At 43.4% G+C, this 23,807-nt stretch overlaps 2 protein-coding genes and 1 non-coding gene across 7 annotated transcripts; all 3 read right to left on the minus strand.

The window, feature by feature from the left end:
• Nucleotides 1–24: 24 nt before the first annotated feature.
• On the minus strand, nucleotides 25–8,193 carry LOC135502819 (uncharacterized). Its single transcript, XM_064795922.1, has 4 exons — nucleotides 8,125–8,193; nucleotides 5,312–7,288; nucleotides 3,022–3,060; nucleotides 25–2,813 (listed from the first exon to the last, which is right to left on the minus strand). Exons 2-4 carry the CDS (start codon nucleotides 7,278–7,280, stop codon nucleotides 835–837), a joined length of 3,987 nt encoding a protein of 1,328 aa, XP_064651992.1. The 5' UTR covers nucleotides 7,281–7,288; nucleotides 8,125–8,193; the 3' UTR covers nucleotides 25–834.
• A 2,063-nt stretch (nucleotides 8,194–10,256) lies between these two features.
• Nucleotides 10,257–23,537, minus strand: LOC135503180 (uncharacterized). 5 transcript variants are annotated; one of them, XM_064796615.1, is made up of 10 exons: nucleotides 23,096–23,537; nucleotides 20,099–20,167; nucleotides 18,744–19,454; nucleotides 17,787–18,509; nucleotides 16,525–17,193; nucleotides 15,665–15,817; nucleotides 14,728–15,234; nucleotides 14,076–14,222; nucleotides 12,750–12,920; nucleotides 10,257–11,606 (listed from the first exon to the last, which is right to left on the minus strand). In XM_064796615.1, exons 2-9 carry the CDS (start codon nucleotides 20,157–20,159, stop codon nucleotides 12,775–12,777), a joined length of 3,117 nt encoding a protein of 1,038 aa, XP_064652685.1. In that variant the 5' UTR covers nucleotides 20,160–20,167; nucleotides 23,096–23,537; the 3' UTR covers nucleotides 10,257–11,606; nucleotides 12,750–12,774. The 5 variants fall into 5 exon arrangements, 4 of the variants coding, with proteins under 4 accessions (XP_064652685.1, XP_064652686.1, XP_064652688.1 ...); XM_064796616.1 differs by lacking the exon at nucleotides 23,096–23,537 and adding an exon at nucleotides 21,275–21,316; XR_010449870.1 differs by lacking the exon at nucleotides 12,750–12,920 and having other exon boundaries at nucleotides 10,978–11,092; nucleotides 11,477–11,606.
• On the minus strand, nucleotides 13,475–13,546 carry Trnaw-cca (transfer RNA tryptophan (anticodon CCA)). The gene has a single exon. It is a non-coding gene; the product is annotated as a tRNA-Trp (tRNA).
• Nucleotides 23,538–23,807: the final 270 nt, after the last annotated feature.

A 23,807-nucleotide genomic window follows, 5' to 3' on the forward strand; every position in this document is an offset into this window, starting at 1 on the left:
AAATTTAGGCCAACACTTGTGAGATAATGGCAGTGTCGTCATATATTACTTCAAATTATCAGTCTGTCCCAGAAAAACAAAACCCTTGACACTTCAGTTGTTTTTTGCCTGCTCGAGTACCTGGTAAAAAGGTCGGACATATTGTTGTGCAGTGCCGATTTAAAATCCTGAACTCCAGACATTATGTGCCAAATCCCCATTCCTAGTCATCTCGTATATTTCTGAAATCTGAGTCCCTCGGTCGTGCGTCCAGGAAAACAGCGCTACCTTGCTTCAAGACGCGATAAAGTTCCTTTTTAACATAGATTAAGAAGAGATGGTGTTCGGTATGAAATAAATTCATAGTAGGCCTAGTATCTCTAGATCCGAAGCCGGATACGCATCAGTAAAATACTACCATATTTGGCAGTGCTATGGGATAGACATATTCAGGAATCGGAATCGGAATCGGAATCTGGATTTTGATTCTACGGGGTGTACAGGAAGTAAAACAGATTGGGATTAGCATTGTCTATTTTTGGTGCGGTGAGAAAAAATGTACTAGAGCAAGTAAGAACGCATTTTGGTGGTAACTGTACAATCATGGCCCTAAACAACGAGTACCCGTACTTTCTCGCACATTTAAAAAATATGACAAATATCTCTCCAATTTACTGAATAATTCTTATCAATCTTATGGTCAGGACCGTTTTTAACTTTTTTGAACACCACTTCTTGTCCCAAAAGTGCCTAAATCTGTAATTAACAAGACGTTTTTTCGAAGACGCTGCACCCCGCTATAGATACGGCCCTGGTACATGCATTCTTCTTTTGTCATCTACATACACCCGATATTTAGACCAACTTGAACTTCTCAATGTTGTCATCATATCCAAGCCAGAGATTATCATCATTGATGCAGATATGTGGCGAGTAGTAACAACCTGTTCTCTTCTCACCATCTTGATACTCTATCTCCCTCAATACCATGTCCTCCTCATCTGCTCCTTCTGTCACCTGGTAGATAACGATATCATCATTCTCCCTCCAACCAGCCACCAACACCTCGCCACCACTTCCAATACAAACATCAAGACAATCGAATCCTTCCACGCCGTGTGAAGATGATGAGATCTCTTCAAGGATGTCATCACTCCAGTGAGACCTCAGGATCCTGTCACCAGCAGCCATATATAGGATTCTATTCACCGAACAGAAACCCATACAGTAAGGACGTACAGTTAACCTGATACACTGAATGACGGTGCCATTCGGTTTCATAACACGAAGAGGAGAATCAAAGCCAGCAGTTAAGACAAACATGTTGTCAGACTCATCAGTCTCAACATGCCACAGCTTATCAATCACCTCCCCATCATGGGTAATGTTAATATCACGGTATGCACCAGTAGCAGGCTTGAACACTCTAATGGGCGGCTTTTTCTGTCTTGCCACTACCACTTCACCAGTGGATGTGAAGGCCATGTCTGTAGCAGGGTTAACTCCCTTTGTGATTGTGCCCGTCAGTGAAGAAGATACTTCGTCATGGAAGTAAATCGTGTCCGCGAAACCACCACAAGATGAGGCTAATGTAGCAAGGCGAGAGTCAGGTAGATGCTTCAATCGGTAAACTTCCCTACACGGCCGATTTCTTGGAAAGGTTAAGTTACACACCTTCTTCAATTGTGGGAAATCCCGCTTTGTTTTACCGATCGATCTCGTGACTTCCTCTATCACAGCCACAGTGTCACTGTCCCTTAAAGCACCGACTAAGTCCACGAGTTCCTGACTGATGCTGGTCAGGTAAGCAATGCTCTCGGTATCAATGGAGATTCTGGTAGATCCTACTGCTCGGCCCTGCTCTATTTTTGTCTTCATTTCTTTCCTACGGGTCTCAAGGGATCGAAGACGCAGGTTGATCTCCTCAGATGATTTGGTGAACTTCTCTCTGACGCTTGCGATGATTTTTGCCTTCTCTTTCTCGAGTTTGTCTACGTCTTTGACGAGTTGCTTTGTCATTTCATCCTCCTTCTCCTTTTCCTTCACCAAGAGGTCGATTTGCTTTTGTATCTTTTGACTCTTTGCCTGGTGATCCCGGATGTCTTCCCTGTTCTTAGCTATGTTTTTTTCGGTACCGACAATCGCTTGCTTTTCAGCGGAAGTCGACTGTTGCTGGACGATATCACGCAGCTGCGACAGTTTCGTTTGATGCTCTCCAACTCGAGGCATATTCGCGTCTTCAAGTTTAGTGGAAGATGCCTGAATGCATGACATTAGAGCACGAACCACTTGACGGATTGGCATCACGTGGTGGTCACCCTGCTTGTGATCAGATATTCTGCAGGCACTGCAGACAGCTGTTTTACAAGGGCTACAGAAGAACAGTAGTCCGTTGCCATGTGTTGCACACAGTCCATAGAGGTCGTGGGCATTTGTACTCAGGTCACTGTCATGCTGTCCTATGCATCCAGGGCACATTTTAGAGTCGCATTCTTTACAGAAAGAAGAGGCTTCATTCGGACACTGGATACATTTGATTTCCGCGAGAAGTGCAGCTCTCTGTTGTTGCTTTCGATATGTCTCTATGATGTTGTTTACCATGAAGTTGTCCTTCAGGTCGTCAACGCCATTTGACGGGATTGGGCATTCTTCGCGGCATTGTGGACAAGGAATTGTTCTCCGCTTCTCAAGGGAGACCCAACACTTATCGATGCAATCCTTGCAGAATGTGTGGTTGCAGGGACCGATATACTTCGGCTGTTTCAGTTGATCGAAGCAGATGGCACACTCTAATAGACAACTCAAGCTGCTGTCAGCGGCGGACATCTTGAATTCTGAAAAGAAAACAAGCAAAATAATCAAGGTAGTGTTGTTTGAATCACACACTATCTTGCAGTGTAGTGTAGGGGAGATATTTCGGCTGCTTCAGTTGATCGGAGCAGATGGCACACTCTAATTTTCTGCTCAAGCTGTTGGCGGCGGCGGCGGCCATCTTGTGTTCTGGAGAGATAACAAAGAGAAACAAACGGGAAAACTACACACTGTTTATTCCTTTATGATAGAACACATAGAGTTGAAGACCTGAAGAATTGGAGATGCCAGCGCTGTGGCACTAGCCTAGTGACTCTTGCTTGTGCCTACATCTACTTGTAGGAGGCGGTGTTAGCCCATGCAAGATCATCAGTTTCGGCCGCGGACATTGTCCGGGACTGACTCTTATTTGAAAAACGATCTCTCAATTCACAGACGATCTCAAGTCTCAAATTAAGTAGAGACCAAATGCAACCATCAGTGCCACTCTTGGGAATAGCATAAACTAATAACAACAACTTCGGCACCGATTTCATTTGCGGAAGGTGAGTTTGAAGCATACGGTGAAAAAACGACACTCTTCAGAATTTGAATTTTGCTTGGTGTTGAAAGTCTAAATATGAGTATTGACAAATTCATCGGCCGACCTGTTTCCTCTTCTCTATAGAGGGCGTGTCCTTGCCCGCAAACACCCCCAAAACTAGATAGGTTTACCTGGTTTAACACTTCAAATTTGTATTAATACAATGTAAAAGAATATTAGCAGATAAGGTAGAATCGGGTAATTGTAGCCCCGGTTTAATTGTAGCCCCTGCCTATAATATTGATTGATATCCCCATGCATCAAACAATGCAGGGGCTACAATTACCTCATTCTACCCTATGCCCCTCAAGTAAATTCGTCTGAAGTTAGAACACGTCAACCTATTACAAATCATTACATCCGACCAGAGAGTTATGATAAGACATAATGAAATCTGCTTTTTAAAGTTTACATCAACAGGTTGACAGCGTCTTTTATTTGAGAGACCGTCCGTCAATTGAGAGTCTTTCCCAACCTCGTTTACCCAGGGGTCATTGCGCGCTCCAATGGTCACCTGCACTGCCCCTGGTATCATGTTGAGCTGAAACCTATTTGATTGGTCAACGAATAACGTTTGACATGCAAATAAGATCGAATATGTAAATAATGAAAACCTCCGCAAATACGCTCTTACCTGAAACATCCAACTTCCGATTTGACTATTTCTGTCCTTTCCAGGATTTAAGCTCTGCTAAAGAAATCCACAACTTCAAGAGATTGTCATCATAGTCCAGGGTTACAGAATGTTCGTATAGGTCCAATCGTTCTCTCAAAACTGTCAATGAAGACTCTGCATCAATGCCTGCGCAGTGTAGGAAACTGTCATTACTGCTGGCTTTGACCTCAATAATTATGTTTCTTCACAGATGAGGTCCTTTCCAGTTTACAGGCGCATAGCGGTCTCGTCAATTATATTACTTAGATCATTTTGTCCCCTAGCCTCGTTCCACACAACTTAGTGGGTTCATGTTGACCGTCCTCGAGGGAGTTGACGTACAGCGGTCTCATCACTAGCTAAGATCCTTTCAAGTTGACTAATCTCGAAGAAGTGGGCGTATTGCGGTCTCATTAATTGATAAACGGTGGAATCATGGACTCCCTCGAACAAAATTTAGGCCAACACTTGTGAGACAATGGCAGTGACGTCATATATTACTTCAAATTATCAGTCTGTCCCAGAAAAACAAAACCCTTGACACTTCAGTTGTTTTTTGCCTGCTCGAGTACCTGGTAAAAAAGTCGGACATATTGTTGTGCAGTTGCGATTTAAAATCCTGAACTCCAGACATTATGTGCCAAATCCCCATTTCTAGTCATCTCGTATATTTCTGAAATCTGAGTCCCTCGGTCGTGCGTCCAGGAAAACAGCGCTACCTTCCTTCAAGACGCGATAAAGTTCCTTTTAAACATAGACTTAGCAGAGATGGTGTTCGGTATGAAATAAATTCATAGTAGGCCTAGTATCTCTAGATCCGAAGCCGGATACGCATCAGTAAAATACTACCATATTTGGCAGTGCTATGGGAGAGACATATTCAGGAATCGGAATCGGAATCGGAATCTGGATTTTGATTCTACGGGGTGTACAGGAAGTAAAAAAGAGTGGGATTAGCATTGTCTATTTTTGGTGCTTCGTTTCACGGTGAGAAAAAAATGTACTAAGAGCAAGTAAGAACGCATTTTGGTGGTAACTGTACAATCATGGCCCTAAACAACGAGTACCCGTACTTTCTCGCACATTTAAAAAATATGACAAATATCTCTCCAATTTACTGAATAATTCTTATCAATCTTATGGTCAGGACCGTTTTTAACTTTTTTGAACACCACTTCTTGTCCCAAAAGTGCCTAAATCTGTAATTAACAAGACGTTTTTTCGAAGACGCTGCACCCCGCTATAGATACGGCCCTAGTACATGCATTCTTCTTTTGTTATCTAAACCAACTTGAACTTCTCAGGCTTGCCATCATATGCAAGCCAGAGATTATCATCATTGATGCTGATGCACGGCGAGAAGTTACGACTTGTTCTCTTCTCACCATCTTGATACTCTATCTCCCTCCATTCAATGTCCTCCTCATCTGCTCCTTCTGTCACCTGGTAGATAACGAAATCATTATTCCTCATCGCACCAGCCACCAACACCTCGCCACCGCTACCAATACAAACATCACAGCAACGGAATCCTTCCACGCCGTGTGACCATGATGAGATCTCTTCAAGGATGTCATTATTCCAGTGAAACCTCAGGATCCTGTGAGGAGCAGCGATATATAGGGTTCTATTCAGTGAACAGAAACCCATACGGAAAGAATATCCAAGTAACCTGATACACTGAATGACGGTGCTATTCGGTTTCATAACAAGAAGAAGTGAATTACTGCAAGAAGTTAAGGCAAACATGTTGTCAGACTCATCAGTCTCAACATGCCACAGCACATCAATCACCTTTCCATCATTGGTAATGTTAATATCACGGTATGCACCAGTAGCAGGCTTGAACACTCTAATGGGCGGCTTTTCATGTCTTGCCACTACTACTTCACCAGTGGATGTGAAGGCCATGTCTTGAGCAGGGTGAACTCCCTCTGTGATTATGCCCGTCAGTGAAGAAGATACTTCGTCATGGAAGTAAATCGTGTTCGCGAAAAAACCACCAGATGAGCCTAATGTAGCAAGGCGAGAGTCAGGTAGATGCTTCAATTGGAAAACTACCGCACCCGGCTGATTTCTTGGAAAGGTTATGTTGCACACCTTCTTCAATTGTCGGAAATCCCGCTTTGTTTTACCGATCGATCTCGTGACTTCCTCTATCACAGCCACAGTGTCACTGTCCCTTAAAGCACCGACTAAGTTCACGAGTTCCTGACTGATACTGGTCAGTTTAGCAATGCTCTCGGTATCAATGGTGATCTTGGTAGATCCTACTGCTCGGCCCTGCTCTATTTTTGTTTTCATTTCTTTCCTACGGGTCTCAAGGGATCGAAGACGCAGGTTGATCTTCTCAGATGATTTGGCGAATCTCTCTCTGACATCTGCGATGGTTTTTGCCTTCTCTATCTCGAGTTTGTCTACGTCTTTGACGAGTTGCTTTGTTATTTCATCCTCCTTCTCCTTTTCCTTCGCCAAGAGGGCGATTTGCATTTGTATTTTTTGACTCTTTGCCTGGTGATCCCGGATGTCTTCCCTATTCTTAGCTATGTGTTTTTCGGTACAGACAGTCGCTTGCTTTTCAGCGGAAGTCGACTGTTGCTGGACGATATCACGCAGCTGCGACAGTTTCGCTTCATGCTCTCCAACTCGAGGCATATTCGGGTCTTCAAGTTCAGTGGAAGATGCCTGAATGCATGACATTAGAGCACGAACCACTTGACGGATTGGTATCACGTGGTGGTCACCCTGCGTGTGATCAGATATTCTGCAGCCACTGCAGACAGCTTCTTTACAAGGGCTACAGAAGAACAGTAGTCCGTTGCCATGTGTTGCACAAAGTCCATAGAGGTCGTGGGCATTTGTACTCAGGTCACTGTCATGCTGTCCTATGCATCCAGGGCACATTTTAGAGTCGCATTCTTTACAGAAAGAAGAGGCTTCATTCGGACACTGGATACATTTGATTTCCGCGAGAAGTGCAGCTCCCTGTTGTTGCTTTCGATATGTCTCTATGATGTTGTTTACCATGAAGTTATCCTTCAGGTCGTCCACGCCATTTGACGGGATTGGGCATTCTTCGCGGCATTGTGGACAGGGAATTGTTCTCTGCTTCTCAAGGGACACCCAATACTTATCGATGCACTCCTTGCAGAATGTGTGGTTGCAGGGACCGATATTCTTCGGCTGTTTCAGTTGATCGGAGCAGATGGCACACTCTAATTCACTGCTCAAGCTGCTGTCAGCGGCGGACATCTTGTGTTCTGGAAAGACAAAAATTAACGGCCTCAAATATGTGCCCAGGGTCTCAGGGTCCAAATTTATAGCTTTTATAAAGTGACATCAATATAGTTTGATTCAAGTTGTTCAGAAATGTTGCATATTGCTCGACTAATTTTAACAATTCCTCTCGGATTTTCATCAAACCTAACTATAGAATTGGTCGATACATCATGTTTCAGTGTTTTAATCCATTCAAAAATTCATTCCGCCCACAACTGCTCCAGAAAAAAGGCCCGATGTTACAGCACATAAAATTTAACTACACGTAATTTGCACAGAGGTTTCGTTTATAATCGAAGAAATGTCATGATCTGAGAAGAAGCACAATCTCCAGTAGCTCAGTCACCATATACCCTGCACAAAGTCATCATTTCTTGGAGCGGTTGTGGTCGGAATGAACTTTTAAAAGGATTAAAACGCTGGAACGAACCCCTTTTTGGAAAGAAATCTTAGAATTTAACCGCGTAAATCACCAGTGCTGAAAGATGTTTTTCAAATTCTCTGCGTAAGTCCCTCAAGTTTTGGAAAAGGGCTTTGGAAAAACGACCTCCCCGATAGAAATCTTGACTACGCCTATGCATATTCTGTTTTCTAGCGTTCTAATAAAGTTTCTCATGTATTTTTTTGATCAAAACAAGACCATTTCTCGCGCACACACCCAGGTGAGTATTTCCAGAGATAGGAGAGTTTACCAGTGCGAAGGAGGTGATGAGATGTTGGTGGTGGTGGTGGTGGAGGGGGGGGGGGGCGTGCATGACACCGACTTGTGGGTCGAGAACGACATGTGGATGCCAGTGAGTCGAAGCATTGTCCTTACCTTTCAAATAATTGAATAATCCAGGCGATTGAGACCAACACGTTTCAGCCGAATTTATCCCTGACTCGGGCTACGATGTTTTCGCTGTAATGCACGCCCGCATTTCAATTATGGCTCTTTGTTGATTTTATGGATAAAACCTGCATTGAGCAATTCTGTTTTACTTGGTCAAGGGATGTCGACTACTGGGATGGTTGCACCTGTTGCCAACATGTTGCTATGGAGCTCGAGTCTAGACGATATACCAGATACTAGACAACAGAATATGCTCGTTGTGCACTAATAAGGCATAAATCGATATTCAACACTTGCGAAGTCACGCGATGATTTTGATGTAGTACTGATCCAATGATTTAATAGTTGTCACATGGATACGAATTTTTCAGCAAAATCGACTGTTATGATCGATGAGACGGTTCTGTTGTCGTCGCCAGTGAAGGCATAGACGGTGCAGACACGCTTTGAATGTGATCAAACCCCTCTTTGGTTCGTTTTCATATTAACATCTACCAATGGACCAATTATGTCTATTCCCGTTCTCTAACGCCAGATCACGCCAATAATTCAGCCGACGCAAAAAAATTCTACCAGTTGGTTTTTCATATGAGTTGTCTGTTTCAGTCATAAATTACACAAATTTGATTGTCAGTTAGTGTGGACTAGCAGATTTAATTCAATAAAATATTCCATGTTTGAAAATCGACGACCAACTCCTGTTATATTATACGTTGTCCCGACGTATAGGCTCCCGCCAGGTGGCCAGTATGTAACCACTATTGGTCAGTTCCGGGCCACTCTCTGTAATGTAATCAAAAGAGTGGTCGGGTCACTCCAGATTTTACTACATTGACCCCGAGTCTTTCAAGACACAGGTCGACCCCCAAATATCACTAGATTTCGCAGCTAATATTTTGTCATTAACGCACGCTCTCGCGTTATCTGTGTACAATTGGGGCGTGTATAAATTTTCCCCGATCGCTGCATGTTAATTTCGCGTGCGTGTTTATTCAGTCGGTCATGTGAGAATACCACAATGCAGAAAACCAAAATTATTTTAATTATTGTAAATCTGCAAAAGAAATCCGGTAAAGTTGTCAGATTCCACTATGCAAAGTTATTTCTGAGTTAAATTAATATTTATATATATTTATTATATATATTTATATATATTTATATAGTTGTAATTCTTGTATCTTATTGGCTGACATTTGAACTGAACGGAGTCGGGGCATACATGGTGATTTGTGAAAACAAGGTGTTGTCATGGACGCTGCTGAGTCTCGGGAAGGACTTCGTTGTGAACAGGATGCTCGTGGGGAGAGATGTGCGCGAGACGGTACGGTCTCACGTCACTGAGAGACATACTCAAGGAAACCAACATAAGAAAACTCGTAACATTTAGTAAATTCACTACTAGAGGTGCCGATTCTCCTTAGAATATTTGGTGAACTTCTCTCTGACATCTGCGATGATTTTTGCCTTGTCTATCTCGAGTTTGTCAACGTCTGTGACAAGTTGTTTCATTATAAAAACCTCCTTTTTCTTCACTAGGGGGTCAATTTGCTTTTGTATCTTTTGACTCTTTGCCTGGTGATCCCGGATATCTTTCCTATTCTTAGCTATGGATCTCTCGGTACCAACATTCAATTGCTCTTCAGCGCAAGTCGACTGCTGCCAGACAAGCCGCGACAGTTTCTTTTCGTGAGTCCATGCATCGTCTTCTAGTTCAGTGGAAGATGCCTTAATTCTTGATCTTAAGCTGTCAATAACTGGACGGATTGGTGTCACATCGTGATCACTCTCGTCGTGATCAGATACTTTGCAAACACCACAGACGGCCTGTTTGCAAGGATAACAGAAAAACAACAATCCGCTGCCACGGGAGGATCGACACAGACCGAATAAGTCGTGGTCACGATTGTTGGGGTCACGGCCATGACGTCGTTTGCAGTCAGGACATAATTTTAAGCCACAATCTTTGCAGCACCATTTGCTCTCGAACACGTTTTGTCCAAGACACAACTTGCACTCAGTCTTAGTGCTGAACTTGGATGTGCTTTTCTCCTTGGTCTGGGGGTATTTCGAAGAAGAAAGTCAGTAAAGCAGGCAAGTCAAGTGACACCTGTTTAAAAGATGACAATTTTATTCAAAAAACCGAAAACTTCAAAGAAAGTCACATAACTAGATGAGATGCATAGAAATACATGATGAGTCAGAAATGCACTTATAAGAGCACTTATTAGATAACTGATATTATGTGAAGAACACTGACGAAACACCGATGAATTCCATCATGTTTGGAAGAACACAGTAGGACTAACACTGGTATCATATAATGGTTATTATCATGCCTTAGAAAACACTTAATATATTCTATATACATTATGGAAAGATTACAGGCCGCTAGTCCGAAGGCCCGTTTATCCGAAAATTGAAAAGGGCCTGGTAGGTCAAAAATGAAAAAAGGCTCGCACGTTGAATGTGAAATCATGCGATAACAGAATAATTTTGATATTCACAATCATACATGTAGCATCAAAATGAAAGTGATATTTGTATCTGGGCATTGCTGATTAAGGGCAGCCTGTGGATACACTTGTACGTAAGCAAAATGAAAAATGAATATGAAACTCCCGTTAGGCAAATGGGCATTCGGTCGGCATTTTTCTCAACTCTCATGTTGGAGCTGGTTTATCGTTTAAAAGACTGGCCTAGTGTCAGAAATCGATACCCAGTACTTGGCTTTTAGATCAAGTATTGTTTACATATTGTCTGGAATTATATATTCCTGATAAAACGTTGTCCAAAATGTGCCGTCCACAGTAAGGTCACATTCCATCCGGAAGTCCGCAGCGCTAAACTGACGTGTACCCCTCCGTGTACTGAGGCATTCCGCGTGATTCGTCCGCCAAGGAATGATACATCTCGTCGCCACTAGTGCTATTCCAAAGCCTCGTTCTGAACATATCTACAAAACAAAAGTCATCTATAGTTTGGTTTATACCACTAGGTGGCGTCATTACGCCAGCTCGTGGACTCGTGTCTTTCAAATAATTCAGTTTGCCGCTGCGGCAAAAATTGGCGACTGTTCCGGAAAGATGACCGAACCCACACGACTGAGTAGCCCGTTTCCAGGCAAAAAGAGTCCAAAGTCCAACGGTATCTTTGTCCAAAAATAAATCGCTGTGTTATTTTTTACTATTCGAAATGAACCACTTCCGGAATTTACGTAATTATTTTCCCAAACTTGAATGAAACGAGCCCATAGCATGAGCAAAGACAAACACTCGCATTTCCGACTCAAAATGGCCGCTGCCCAGCGCCGGAGGTGACGTCATGCTCGTCTGCTTACACATGATCACGGGAAATGTCGTATTCTTCTTTGGCAAGGTCTTGCAGGCCAAGCTACAAAAGTGTGGCTTGTTCACTGACACTGTCGCCAGCTGTGCTTTGGACCGAACGGTATCGTGCACGACTGTACTCTGAAAAGGAAATTAGCTGGTTATCGTGTCCGGCTATTATTGGGAAGGGGGAGGGGGTTAATAAGAAGCTAGACAAGCCAGTATAGGGGTTTATCTCTATAAGAAACCTGTAAGATTGAAAGCAAAGAAGGGATTAGTCGATTCGGCGCCGGAAGTGACGTCATTCTCGCCTTCTTACATGACGCTCAATAACGCCATTATAAACCTTTAATGCCAGAACAAAGTCATATGATCGGCCTTCATCGTCCCGAGACTCTCAATAAGAGTTACATGCACTTGGGTAGTGGACCTTTTTTCTTCCTGCAACCTCCAAACAAGTGTCGTGACAACAAAAAAGCTGCAACGGGTTTTAACAGGACGTGACGTCACAACCTCTAAGCAAAGGGATCTACACCGGCCGACGAACTCTACTAGTACCTTGCAAATATCCCGTCAAATATATTGCAAGATATCGTACACTATATTCTATCCTCCATTCCCTTACCAGGCTACATGATTGTATAACGTAAAATGCTAAACCTTATGATACCATTACACAAACTTGGGAAGATTTTTACAGGCCCAACATGACGATATATACCCTAATTAACTCCTGACACATTAACCCGACCTCTACATGATAAATTCCCATCACTATCAGCCACGCACCTGTATTAAACCAATCAGCTCGTGGTTGTACGAAAACAATTCAGTTGAAATCAAATGCGTGGTCTCACCATACCAGTTGAGTGGTATTTTCCATCTAAAATATTGTTCCTCTTCAACTGAGAATTTGGTGTGTCAAAAATTAATAAAAGGATGAAGTTTCAGTCCAATTGGCTTACTTATATGTTTTTGGGGCTCAGATTAACCCGTCGTGGTCAAATACAAAGTTGATTCGCGGGATAAAAGCCGTCAAAAATTATCCCCCTATTAAACTTCAGACCCCCAAACCCCGGAATTATCATGCATAACGTACAAGGAAAATGTCATCGTTTGACAGGCTAGGATAGGTCTGTCGGCTGTGAAAGCGGTCCTCGATCTCCGGGTACGTCTCGGAAAAAGTTGCGCATGAAGATAGTACCGATTTGACTGGAAAATAGCTGAAAACTTTATTACAGGTGCGTGGCCTATCAACCCATGCTGATATCATGAGAATATTACACGTCCAGTAGTGACGGAAGTGACGTCAGACCCGAGTCCGCCGCTGCACATTCGCATGCTTTTGGGGGATTCGTCGAATTTTCGGACTGCGTCGAACGAAACGACTGATCAACTGTTTCCGTTGCTGGGCAGGGCTCGTTGTGGACGGATGGTAAAGCTGACCGCGGATAACTGAAATATCACCTGGTACTTTTGATTGTCTGACAAGCCAACAGTAGCGACCCACTGTAATGCCAAACAGAGTGCATGGAACCGAACGCGTTTGTTACCATACCATGTTTCTAACCATCTGTGAATCTTTCCCCATATTTCGTTGCGTTGCAGGGTTCCATACAAAGGAGGGTTTTCGCAAATCCCGCGAAACGCCAAACGTAAACGCCTAATCTCATTTTCTAACCTCCTGATAACGAAGACGAACAATTGAATAGGCGTTCACGTGGACGTTTCTGGGGCTTTGCGAAGACTCCCTAATAAACTGCTAGCGAGGTCAGGAAATCACAAACAGACGTGTCAATATGAAAATGTATCTTTCAGCGTTCCCAAACAGTACGCGGAAATCTCAAATACGCCACCCCCAAAGGCCGTATTAGCTAAGTCCATTGCGTACTGAAACAGGCGAACCAACTTACAGTGTGGACTTACTGTAAATCGGTGAGTGTTCAAAGTTGATAATTTGTCGAAATGAGAATAATGATAAATTTTCGCCAGGAGAAAAAAAAATTACTTGACCCCGACGTGATTCGAACACGCAGCCTTCTGATCTGGAGTCAGACGCGCTACCGTTGCGCCACGGAGTCCCGATAAGCGATTGTGAAACCTCAAGCAATTTATACAAGCTGAGTTATTGGTAAATTTCAATATCCGCTTCGAGAATAGTGGATATGATAATTAATTTATCGACCGTCTGTTGGTTTTATCAAAGTGTTGTTGTAGGCCTAAGCCTCGTTTGATATGCTGATATTATCGATCAGATTAAATGCTCGGGGTAACGCCACCTTTAGAGTTTGAAACTAACTGTTGAGTTTCACTGATACCCTGCCCCGTTTATTTCGTTTATGACCTTTAGATTTTATTCTGATGACTTTGAACTAGATTTTAAACATGCTTATCGCCTTTCTGATCGTATCTCAATAATAGACCACCCACAGGTTGCTTGCATTGAATAATATCCACATGTACTTGAAATATATTTTGGAGCCTTTTTTCCTTACTTGTTTGCGGGACATTTCGATTTAATTCTTTTTTTCATGCGATAGTTTTCTCTTTGATGATTGGAAAGTAAAACATGCCCTGTGTGCTTTCACCCATTCGTACGATGTACCTTACCTAAACTACTCTGCCTTTTCTTATAGAATATCAGAGCAAACACGACGATGCAGCCGAGGAGAATTAGGATGACAGTCGGGGCCACGATGCTCCCCAGATGGTGAGTTGGTGCAGGGTTAACCCCCTTCCCTGGTACGATGCGGTGCCCTAAAACAAAACAGGAAATCGTCTTTTAGTATTGCGGGAGAAACGCGGCGCCTTTGGAATTATCCCGAGACGGCAACAACAACGCGTGAGTAAGTCTTCTTTCTGAATCTCTGCATCGGGTCACCCTGAGGAAATAGGGCGGTTAATCGTCACTTCCCCGGCTCTCACACTTATGAGAGAGACAGAGAAGCGAACCATATCTCCCCATTTCCTCAGGGCAGATCGGGCGTGCCAAACGTGCTTCCGAAATCAATCGTGATGGGCGGAGCCATTGCAGCACAGCAGTCTCGGTCAAGCAGGAATGGGTCTCTCTGATTGGTTGATACGACAGGAAGTGATCTTCAAAGTTTCCTTGTCCAGATGATTGTGTATCTTGCAATCATGTTTGCTCATTTAGTGTGACACGGGAACAGATTTATATGGATTTTGACAGAATGATAGATTTCCGACGGTATTTGGATGCAAAAGCTCTGCGATTGCGTCGTCAAAATAAACACGAATCTACCTTTACTGGTGGTGAGAAGGTTCACTTCGCACTCCTTCCCCGCCGCTACCAACTTCTGAATGTGAGCAGGCTTGTTAAACAGCATCACGCAGCTTATCCTTCCCTTGAAGGACACGTACGGTCCCTTCGGAGGTTTGGTCCCTATGTGGATCATTCCCCTGGTTTCGATGATGACCCGGCCCAGGAAGGTCTCGGCCCCATTGAGTTGACCCTCGGGATCCCACGCCCAGAGATAGAATATCCCCGTGTAGTAGTTGTACGAAAATCCAATCAAATACCACTCGTGTTGTTTTAACGGCTTCGCTATGACGTAACGCTGGCGGTAGATGTCCGCGAAGAGTGCTCCCTGTTTGTTGATACCGATGGTAATACCTCTGCTTGCTCCTTCTTTGCCGTCCCAAGAAAATACGGCCTCGTCCTTTGCTCCGTCTCGTTCCATGAAGATCCAAGCAACAAAGGATGTACCGTACATAGTATCAAGCACGTTCTTCTTGGGGATCACGAGCCCTGGAAAAGGCACGGGATACTAAGTATATTAGCCGCTAGATTACGCGGAAGTAGGCAAGGGGACCCTTCAAAATAATATAGAGTTAGGCAGCCCATTGCATATTTATGTTCTTTGGCACGATTCTTCTGACCTAGGATTCCTCTCATATGAATAAACTTAACTCTCGATCAATTCCATGATGCTGTCGTAAAATGCAGCTTGACCTTGAATTGCTGTACAGGACAAATGTAATGTATTTCAACTCGACTATGGTCTGGTCTCAGTTGTGGCCATTGGCGCACACAACCTCGAAATGATACGAAATCTTAACACCAATAGACATATTATTCGTTGGAACGGTGAGCACTTTATACTCGTGACAGTTTTGTAAAATAGCTCGATGACCTCAAAGGATTTAGTCGATGAGGCTCAACTGAAATAAACCCTCACCCGAGTCCGCATGTCCCTTGAAGCTCATTGAGCACTCAGCCTTCTTGTTGGGGCCCTCTGCATACCCCACGTTCATGGCCTTCCCTGTATTGCCATAGCCGCCCACGTCCTGATTTGTGTGGGTGATAGACAAGGGCCATATGGCTACTGGGTCTGAAAGCAAAGGATCGTAATGTATTAGACACCGGATCAGAGGTCTTGTTGGGGCCCATTGCATACCCAATGTTCAGGGCGTTCCCGGCTAGTAATAGCCGCCTACGGTCCCTAATTCGTGTTCGTGTGGGTTCCCTACAGGGCTACTGGGGAACAAAGTCGCGGACGCTAAGACATTGTTCTTATTGGGGACCCTGCATACCCCACGTTCATGATCTTCCTGTCGTTACCATAGTGCCCTACGATTTGGATTGTGTGGGTGATGGACAGGGGTTGAAGGGTTATACCCTGTGGAAGGCAAATGATTGTACCTGAACAAAGTACTGACCTTTTCTTGCACACCTTCGTGGCCTTTTCGGCGTGAGACCATAACGAGCTAAGGTGACACACGGGGATAACAGGTGACGGGTGCTTGTATTGCAACGGTTCCGAGTAGTACACGGGCCATTTTAAAGACCGGGTGCTGGGTAAACTTTGTCACATCAAAATAAAGGACCCTGTTCGATGTTGATAGCGAATGGCTCAGGTTCAGCAGAAGGTTGGGATGCTATTCTTAATGGCAATAAGCAAGTACATGTACTTTTGTACCAAATATTCTTTACTAATTCTAGTCGGGTTGTTGTTGATGGTATTGTCAAGTTTTGTCGAACATGTAAAGTTTATTCAATGGGAACTACTACTGAGGTCGATAAGATATCCATACTTACTGTAATAGAACATTAATCGTCCAGTGCACGTCGCCTCGGCGTGATGAACATCCGGGACGTCAAGCGCATCCTCGAACACCATGACGCAGCTAATTCGACCAAGGAATCCCTGGGAGTACCTCTCATCTGGTCTGCCACCAATATAAACATTCCCACGCGTTTCCAGAAGGTGTTTACCAGGAGACTTGATAACTGGCTCCCAATCATTCAACCAAAGTTTAATTTGCCCCTTCTTATGTGAATAACTAAAACCTACGTAATTCCACTGACGTGTTTTTATCCTGTGGCCAGTAAAACTGTCAACTCTTTGCCCACTTTTGCCCCTGGAGACAAGGTTAACATCAACAGCCCCGCGCAGAATTCTCAACTGAACCCCATTGGATAGTTGACTATCGCCAGCCCATTCAAAAATCACGCCATCACGCGGTATATCTTGGTAAATGAAAGCGAGGACGGTGACACCTCTTTGGAAATCTAAGATGTTGTCATCGTTGTCAACTTCGATGTATGATTTCGTTGTCCCTGAAAACTTGTATGATGACTCTGGTCGACCTGTGGGGCCATCTATCAGGGACAGGTCGTTGACATTACCATTAAGGTGGTACACGCCCCGGTCGTTTGGCCCATGTTGTAGGTCCAGCGGCCAAAAGGCAATCGAATTCGTGTACTCTGTAATTGAAAGATAAATTAGTCTTCGTAATTCAAATACTAGCAACTTCTTTATTTCATGTATGACCGTCTCCTTTGACTGGAGCAAGATTGATATGGTACGTGTCTGGTTCGGGTTACTTAGAAATGGTTAAATAGTTCCCCCCCCCCCCCCCCCCCACACACACAGGAACCTTTAACATCAGTAACAAAATCGTGTTTTGGGCATGCCACTTCTCGCCATGGTACAACTGTTCAAGGTGGACTTTTCCGCCTACTAGCGGCTTACAGATGTGGTGACCACGGTTACAAAACAGTTGATGCCTCAGTACCAGTCATGAACATTCGAGTAACCTTAAATGCAAATGCAAATGCTCTGATCGCGTGGCGTGCTCAATAAGGTTGTTGCATGCACCCTTCTTTGGTTTGGTTTACCGCCAGGAGAATAAAGACTTTGGATGGCACCCTGGTCTCCCCTCATCGAACATTTCAAGTGTCCTCCTCAAGGTATGGCTCGAGATGGCACCCATGAGAAGCTGCGTGGCGATGTGCCTGCTTTCACCACGAAGACGCACACACCCTTCTTTTAACTATATTGAAACACATTTACTTACCTTCATGTAAGTTCCAGCTCCTGAGACAGGCCTCTACATGGTGATCAGCTTTCTGTCGCTCCACGAACACACCAAAAACACTTACGCAGGACAACCTGAACTTTACTGCCGGCAGAACCACTCCATTCTTCGGCTGGCCCCCGAGGAAGAAATTTCCAGTTGTTCGAATCGAGTTCTTTCCAACGTTGAAGGAAAGAGATGCAGCGTTGAGCCACATGGTAAGAGTGCCCAAGTCATTCTTATAAGTAGCTCCAATGAACTGCCAAGCCTTTGGAATCACTTCTAACTGCTTGCACAAGATTGGCTTTGGAGTTCCCTGTGCAGGTTTTGGGGCGTCTGTGCAGTCAAGTGGTGGGAAGAAACGGAATTTGCCATTTTTATCTGTGATTCTGACCCGCAGTACGCCTTTGGTGATCTCGATTCTGAAACTGTCAGAGGCGTTTTTACCTCCATACCAACCCATGACGATGCCGTCTGTCTTCTGCGCTACATTCATGTATCCGAGGACCGTAACATCCTTTTCTGTACTCAGCAAATTGAATTTATTGGGGATGGTGATGTTTGATGTGAATTCTCCTTTGAAGAAGAGGGCACCATCGCTTCGGGAACTTGGACCCTCAGCTTCCATCATCCCCCAGGGGATGCCGTGGACCCCGAATGGGCTGCTATCTGTGGTAAGGTGATTCTTGTCCAATGGCCAGTTGGCTAACGCCTCTTTGCCCTCTGAAATGTATGACCAGCCAAATATAGGTATTCTATATGGATGACCACCCTCCGCCAGAAAGTGCTAAACAACAGAATGCTCCACCCTCAAAGGGAGAAGAAGAGGGGGCCTGGAATAAAGTTGAAAAGCGGTGAGAGAAGTTGAGCAAGAAATTAAAAGAAGACAGGTTCTTGAAAGTTGAAAAACGAATTCATGCATTTTATATGGAAGAAACACATTAAGGATATACTTACTCTCTTTTTTGCCCGAGAGGTACGTTTTGAGGCATATAGACAATTGCTGAGCAACCACTGTAGCATTGAGGCTCTCTGCAAACAACATGGCGCAGCTCATCCGTCCAGACAGAGGCAAGTGCTTTAGCTTGCCCTCCTTGATGGGGAAGCCTCCCAAGAAGAGGTTCCCTCCAGTCTCCATCTCCATTGTCGTCCCTACTTTCTCCCACCTCTGCCAATCATTCACCCAAGTCCTTATGACGCCAGTTTTGTTATTGTACGCAAATCCTAAAAGGAGCCAGGTCTGTGGAACGATCCGCATATACGTATACGATTTCTCTATCTGCCCATAGGTGGCGTGGCGAGTAAAAACTGAAAGGTGAAGGTCATTGTCTTCGACGTACATTCGGACGCCATTGTTGTCACGATTGGTGCCATCCCACACCATGATAGTGCCATTGATCACGTGATCAAAATAGACGTAAGTGACAAAGGTCAAATGTCCGGTGCCGACATCCAGTGACCCCAAGTCTTTAGGGGATTTCTTTACTGACGTAATTTCGACGAACGATCGGATATTACCGAGGAATGTTGTTGCAGTTTCTTTAAATCCAGTAGGCCCGTCACCGAATCTGATATCGAACGGTCTTCCGTTGCTTTTGTAGTTGCTTGAGTCTTTAGCTTTTGAAATGGCATCTAAGGGCCACACGCCCCTTGCTTGTGGTATATAACCTGCAACAGGAAAGAATCAAGCATATGAATGCAATCTAGTATGAAGATGAACTCTTCGGAAACCATTAAAGCCCCAGGAGTATCAATATTCTGTGTAAGACAACCCAACCTCGTTCCAAGTCATTGCGCCCACGCCAATTCCTGACACAAGGTCGGATTGTAGCGGTCGACCACCCAAATAACACGAGATCTCGCGGGGAGGCGCAAGAATTTACCAGGCTGGGCAAAACCTGGAGGTGTTATTGAGTTGTTCTTTATCGCAGTTCAACTTCCGGCGATGTCCCTCTTGATCGACTTTGACTACCTAACTTTGTCTGTTTTTTACATTGACCACGACGTGAACTGCCGAGGAGGAAGTGAGGAAGGTGATAACCCAAATGATTTAAAGGGGCCATATAGGTAGTAGCAAGAGGATCATTCGGTCGTCTCCGTTACATTTTTAACAATTGGGAACCTTGGACTTGTTTGACTTGATAATAAATGTATTCGTCATTCAAGCGTGAATACTGAGTAGTACCCATGTACTGTGGTGATAGTTGAGACACCAACAATATCGGCAACTTGTGTATTTTAATGTATCCCATCTGGATACTACCTATAATCTCCCTTTAAGACATGTGTTGTCCCTTTAACGAGTTACCTACCAGTTTTAGCAGCAGCCGTGACTGTGATGACAACACTTGACAGAATGGCCAGTAGAATCATGATGGAATCTGCAAGGGAAGATTATGTAACTTTTTTAATATCTCGAATATCGTGACGTAGTGGACACTCTTAATTTGAAAGTGTTCAAAGAGAAGGCCAAAATTTCACATCAGCCGAGCGTCAGCCAATCACTGGTCTGGGCGTTATCATTTCGAGAAGACTGCTTTCGGAAACGGGGGGAAACTTCTTGCCATTTTTTTGCTTCATTTTCATGCCAACTTGATCAAAGGCAACTACATGTATTTCGTTTGATATTTCTGGTGAACCTCTTGAAAGAAAAAAATCCTAAGGAAGAAATTTGTTGTTAAAGGGGGACCACAGGCAGGAGCAGAGGGGCTAATTTGGCCATCTTCAGGTGACTAGTATACACAGTAAGGGCCCTGGGTCATGTCAGATTCAGCACTAATAAAAACTCTATTCCTCCTACAAGCGTGAATAATTTCTACGTACTGTGAGAGACCCCTATTGGCGACTTCGTGTAACTTTATCTTGCCTGCCTAGCTGCTGCCTAAATTGTCCATTTAAGATTTTAATTTGACAAATCTGAAGAGAACACTCTCAGTCAAAATACGCCAGGGATGAGGTTGTCGCTCAGGTACAACCCAATCACGATCGATATAGCTCTTCGGTTAACAAAGTAAACACTGAAATAATCAATTGGTGAACCTCTGCCTCATGTTGCATGGCAGACGAACCAAAATGAAAACTTTCTTATAATACGACAAGGGGAGATATCATGGGATCTTAGGGCTAATTGCCAAGCATCAGCGTTGTCATGGTGACCATGGAGTTTTTGTAACAACGAATTGACGGAGTCAATTTTGTTCGGAAATCTTGGCTAATTTTGAATCTAATCTAATTTGAGAAATTAGATGATTTGAAACGACGATGATTTGATTTGATGCTGTGCGATCTCTAAAATAGAGATTTTTTTACATTTGGCTGTTTTCATTTAGTAAATTGAAAATTGAAAATTTTGTTTTAGAAAATCAACCTGTGTGCATTTCGGTAGCAGCAAGGTAGTGCGAACTGGGAAACGTCAATAAAACCCTGTAATATCAATCCGCCGATTCAGTTATAGCAAGAAGGTACAACGACCAAAGTCTTGAACATACTTGGTTATACGTATTGGATAACAAATCGATCTCCATGCGCCAATTCGAACCATCCTACGAAGTGCACCTTTTACACCGGTAAATGCGCCAGACAAAAAGTCATGCGATGAAATTCGAATTGATTAGGTAAGAGGCCTGGGACAGATGCACGCATGTGGCCTAACTGTTCACATCAGGTGTAATTGTCCAAGTAATGATATATCAATAGGCTCCAGCTTAGTTGGGTGGGGAATAATATTCTAAAGCTCTAAGTAGTGCATTCAAGTTCACGCCAATTTGGCATGAAATTTCCAATGTCTATGCTTTATTGACATTCGCTGCATGAAAGGATGTCTCACGTGCTGATTGGACAGCTGGACAAGTACTATTCTAGTGGCTCCAAAACATTAGTCTCGAGCATTTTAATTAGTTAACACCATGAGCTTTGCATGTAACGCCTCATGTGGTACTTGCGCATGACCCCAATGACACACTCACGTGATGTTTGGTGGCTGCATGCGCTGTTGTAATTCTATTTTTACGTGTTGACTCTAAAAATAAATTTACACAGCTTATTGCGAAATAACTTTCAATTTTCTGACGATGATATATACATGTATATGATTTCATGGGCATCGATGCAACATGTATGAGTCTCAAAATAAAATATACAGTACTCTGGACTCGCCGATCTAAGACCGGTTCATTAATCGTGCGTTGTGACGGTCTCCATCAGCAGTTTAATTCTAATGGTACCATTATCAAACCTATTAACATGGCCATTTGTTAGGAAGCTTTTGATCAGTATTTCGTGGTGGTGTACCATCGTAACATATCGACATGACTTTTCATTGGAAAGCTCTTCGTTAGCACATTCTGATGGTACCATTACTAAACATATTGACATACCATCATTATGAAGTGCTTGATATATAAATGGTATATATATATCGATCAGCGCTTAATGAAGGTTATATTTCCGTTAGGTTTGATGATGGTACTTTGAAGAAGCTCGAGTTCCCAAATGGATTAAACCGTTTCACCATCACATGCTGCGGTAAACATTCACCCCACCCATGCCTTGTTGGAAAATGATTATTATCTGAACACACTGCTGTAATCAAATTAATGTCTATTCAATTAACTCATCGCATTTCAATTGATGACTGAGAACTGTAGAATGAAGCAATTTTAACCTCTCGTCTTTTGATGCAAAGGGCAAAGTGTGACAAAACCATCATTTCATTATTTACGAGGTTGGAGGCGTTGCCCGTCAACATCGACGTCAGTTCGGGCGTTTCCGGAAGGTCGTCGGGAGTAATCGAGGTTTTTTTGAAGTTCCAAATTCTTAGTTTGTGAATTCTTGGTGAGACAGACTAACTGTTATCAAAGGGGTGCACTGGTTTGCTAGTGGCACGGGAAAATAGTTACGCAATTTCACAAATTTGCTGAAATTTATAGTATTCCTATAATGTCTACACAACGGATTTGTTGAAATTTATATTCGGTGTACGTATTGACACAATTTTAAACTTTTTCAAATTCTATTACATATTTAAGCTATTTAACGATCTACGGAGGAGAGGGGGTGAACTTCAGGGGTCAAATGCTCGGATGTATGTATAATAGCCCCTCAATCAACGTCCATCAGTCATCTCCAACATCTCAGCGACCTGAGACAAGGCATGTACCGTTTTTGCTTGGCTATGATCTCATCTTGACCCTCAATGTATTGACATTGCCCAGCTTCCAGACGACGCGCGTATGGGCGGAGGCTACGGAGGCAATACCGCTGGAAGTTCAGTATGCTATAACCTCCACCAAACTTGAAATCTACCTTACCTTTTTGTCGAAATTCCTTGTATTCTATGATGGCATGCAGAGATTATCTGATCTGTTCTTTGCTATTTCAAATTCGCTATACAATTTCAAAGAGAGAATGCTGTTTTCCTGTCATAGCTGATATGGATCCGATTGTAGCTACCTAATTAGTAACACAAGACTTAGACGGAGTAATATCACACAATAAGGTAATCCTTGGAAAATTTATGTCAGACAACAATCGGATACCACTGACGCCTTTGTGTGCCTTGGAAATATTTTGTTTTATTAGTTTTCCCTGTCCTAGTCGTCGCTCTAAATTTCCTTCCTATTCCATCCGTCTCACGACATCTCTGAATAAAGATGGCGCCACGTGTTCCAAGTCGGGTCAAATTGCGCAAAACGTCACGAATCTTTCCGATTTTCCGTAAAAATGAAATTGACGCGTTTAGTCCTGCTGAAATGCACAGACTTTTTATTGCACCATTACACACTTTATAGGCCCTATTGTGTACGTGTATCAACACACATGGACCACGAAATTCAATACTGTAGCAGCTGGAGAAATCGATCCATTGAACAATGCAGCGACATTTCATTTTCGAAGTCGCAAACAACGCATTTTTAAAACAGTTCAGTTGATTCAGAAAGGTCATAAAATGGCTCAACTAATCAGTTATACCAAGAATTCATAAAGACTGGTCCTTATAAATCCTTGGTTATGCATGTAGTT

This window comes from Lineus longissimus, chromosome 19 (assembly GCF_910592395.1).
Source record: "Lineus longissimus chromosome 19, tnLinLong1.2, whole genome shotgun sequence".
In the NCBI taxonomy this organism is placed as follows: domain Eukaryota; kingdom Metazoa; phylum Nemertea; class Pilidiophora; order Heteronemertea; family Lineidae; genus Lineus; species Lineus longissimus.

What these genes read in the sequence shown, in the direction of transcription:
- LOC135502819 (XM_064795922.1), bottom strand. Translation starts at nt 7,280, where the DNA reads ATGTCCGCCGCTGACAGCAGCTTGAGCAGTGAATTAGAGTGTGCCATC. An exon ending in TGAGAAGTTCAAGTTGGTTT is followed by an intron (nt 3,061 to 5,311) that starts AGATAACAAAAG and finishes CCAATTCTTCAG; the next exon opens with GTCTTCAACTCTATGTGTTC. An exon ending in CTATCATAAAGGAATAAACA is followed by an intron (nt 2,814 to 3,021) that starts GTGTGTAGTTTT and finishes TTTTCTTTTCAG; the next exon opens with AATTCAAGATGTCCGCCGCT.
- LOC135503180 (XM_064796615.1), bottom strand. Translation starts at nt 20,159, where the DNA reads ATGATTCTACTGGCCATTCTGTCAAGTGTTGTCATCACAGTCACGGCT. An exon ending in CACGGCTGCTGCTAAAACTG is followed by an intron (nt 19,455 to 20,098) that starts GTAGGTAACTCG and finishes TTCCTGTTGCAG; the next exon opens with GTTATATACCACAAGCAAGG. An exon ending in GAGCTGGAACTTACATGAAG is followed by an intron (nt 17,194 to 17,786) that starts GTAAGTAAATGT and finishes TTTCAATTACAG; the next exon opens with AGTACACGAATTCGATTGCC.